This window comes from Aplysia californica, unplaced genomic scaffold, assembly GCF_000002075.1.
Source record: "Aplysia californica isolate F4 #8 unplaced genomic scaffold, AplCal3.0 scaffold00648, whole genome shotgun sequence".
NCBI lineage: Eukaryota > Metazoa > Mollusca > Gastropoda > Aplysiida > Aplysiidae > Aplysia > Aplysia californica.
Window position 1 is genome coordinate 224,581 of NW_004797918.1, and position 2,350 is coordinate 226,930.

Genomic DNA, 2,350 nt, shown 5'->3' on the forward strand with positions numbered 1-2,350 from the left:
GATTATTATAAATGGGTTTTATATAGCGCTCAACCCCAATTGAAGTACACAGGCTCTGAGCGCTTTACAGTACAATATAATGTACAACAATAACACAAAACGTTATGTTCTGACCAAAAGAAAATCACTCCAAATATTCACCCTATGAATTTAAAAACAGAAATGACTTCAGCTGACATTTGAATGAATCAAAGGATTTGATCTCTCTTAAAGTACTTGAGAAAGCGTTCCAGATTTTGGGGCCTTGGTATTCAAATGCTCTTTCAACCATTGTTTTAAGTTTCATAGATGGTAAAAGAAATTTATTTTTGTCAGCTAATGACTTTCAACTGCGAGTTGGAATGTACGGCCTCAATAGATTTGATAAAATTGTTATTCTTTTTCTTATAGTGAACAGGTGCATTTAGAATCTATATCCATATAATATATTATGTATGCACCCGCTTCCCTCTGTTTATGTGTTGCATTTTCATTGGGTTGAAAATTTGTCTACTTCTTAGTCTGCATATTCTAATAAACTATGTATTTGAGAACATTTTATCGCCAATATTTATTTAACATCAAATATGTGTCAGTCGACTTTCTGCATCCCGTGATTTAGTTATACGTCGTTGCATCCTTAATTTTAATTTATCTTCATGTCCATCCCGATACTCGTTTGTTTGCAAACGCCTGCTTCATATTGTGTCTATCAACGTATGTATTTATGAACATCAGGTATACATGTCAGTTTGGTACGTGGTGGGGGCATGTAAGAAGCAAGAGCTCGAATATAACTTCTATTCCGAATCAAACATAAGACTTTGCCCATCATTTGAATAAGGACTATGAAAACTCCTTGAGGTTAAGAAATCCCTCGTGAGATTATAAACTGAGCTACCCACACCACCGCCCAGGATAATGCCAATTATGTTACTTTAATACAACCCCACATGCGTTTATTTCGCTGCCGACCCATGTTGTTTGAGCGCTCACAGGTCGTAAACTCACAAAGCCGAGCAAAACGTGTTGGTGAGACGGGATATCTCAGAGGTGGACCTTGGAACGAGAAATGTCGGTGGTAGCTCAAAATGCAAGCTGCACTGTGTGGGAGTAGCGCATATCAATAGAATGTAGATAGTTGTTCACTCGGGGATCTTTAGCGGAATCACGGAATACCGTCAATAATTCTGTCAGCCCCAATGTCACAATTTGCTTATCAGAGCGTTGAGATTGTTTCAGAATAATATCAGGTCTATGGTGTGTTGTGAAAATGTTATGGGCTCCATGGCTGTAATTATCTTATGAAAAGTGTGTGTACCGCAATGTCATATTTGTAGTGTCTCTTCGTTAAGTCGTTTTTGTGATAGTTTTCCCTGTTCTGTTTCTATTTCCGACGGATACTGTTCAGAACAAATTGGTGAAAGGAATTGAATAAAGCCTAATTTGTAATTCGGTAATTCCGACATTCTTGAAATTATTAATCCACTAGAATTCGTCTGTCATTGCAGAAGTGACAATAAAGATTATAAAGCGCATAGAACTTGTTGTTTAGCAGGAATTTGCGCTATACAAATTAGATGCATTTTTTTTCTTATAAGTATAAACATTTTTAGTGGGCCGTTGGCGGGTGCTCTGGTGTGGTTTGCTCCTTCTTTCCTATCAAACATATATCGTCCTTATCCCCCTTCTTCTTTTTTATGTTTGTTACTCTCTTGTAACACCTCTAATCTTCTGGCGCTCATATGACCTTATGCAGTTGCGAGCGCCGTAAAACCTCTACTTTAAAAAAAACACCAAAAAAACACATTTTTATCAGGATAAATAAAAGTTGCTTTTTGTTTCCAGGCGAAGGGAGCCGCGAAGAAGGCAGTGCCTGGGGCGGACGATGAGGAAGGTGCGGCCCTTGCAGATGATGATGCCGCCAAGTAAGTTCGGGTTCGGATTAATTAGTCAACTCTATCCGTGGGTCATGTTTTACTATCGTGTCCATACGACGTGAGGAACTCTGTGCCACTACTGTCCAAAGAAGAAATTTAATCTTTAATCTGATCCGTACGCTTTGCATCACAATCTGTCAAAATGATTTTTTGGGAAATACTGAAAGTTTCAAAGAGATCTTCGTACTAGTGGTATTCTAAAATGTGAAGAATACAACCCCAGGGGTAGAAAATGACCCCAGATCGTACGGATAGGGTTAAGATATTGTGTCCTCATTTGACAGGCTTGTTGTTTTCTTGTTTGCTTGCTTGCTTGAATAATACAGTCTTTCACTTCCCTAGACTGTTTGATGAGTTTGTTTTTCGATGTGTGGGGGGGGGCGTAGAGTTTATGTTTGTGTGTGTGTGTGTGTGTGTGTGTGTGTGTGTGC

The 2,350-nt window shown here is 38.6% G+C and overlaps 1 protein-coding gene across 3 annotated transcripts in view; it reads left to right on the forward strand.

Moving 5' to 3' along the window:
* LOC101851672 overlaps positions 1-2,350 on the forward strand; it is a 139,026-nt gene that overhangs the window by 122,886 nt on the left and 13,790 nt on the right. For all 3 annotated transcript variants that reach the window (XM_005107987.3, XM_005107988.3, XM_035972326.1), the window contains exon 5: positions 1,828-1,907. In XM_005107987.3, the coding sequence (XP_005108044.1) occupies positions 1,828-1,907 (80 nt within the window). The remainder of the gene's footprint in view (positions 1-1,827; positions 1,908-2,350) is intronic.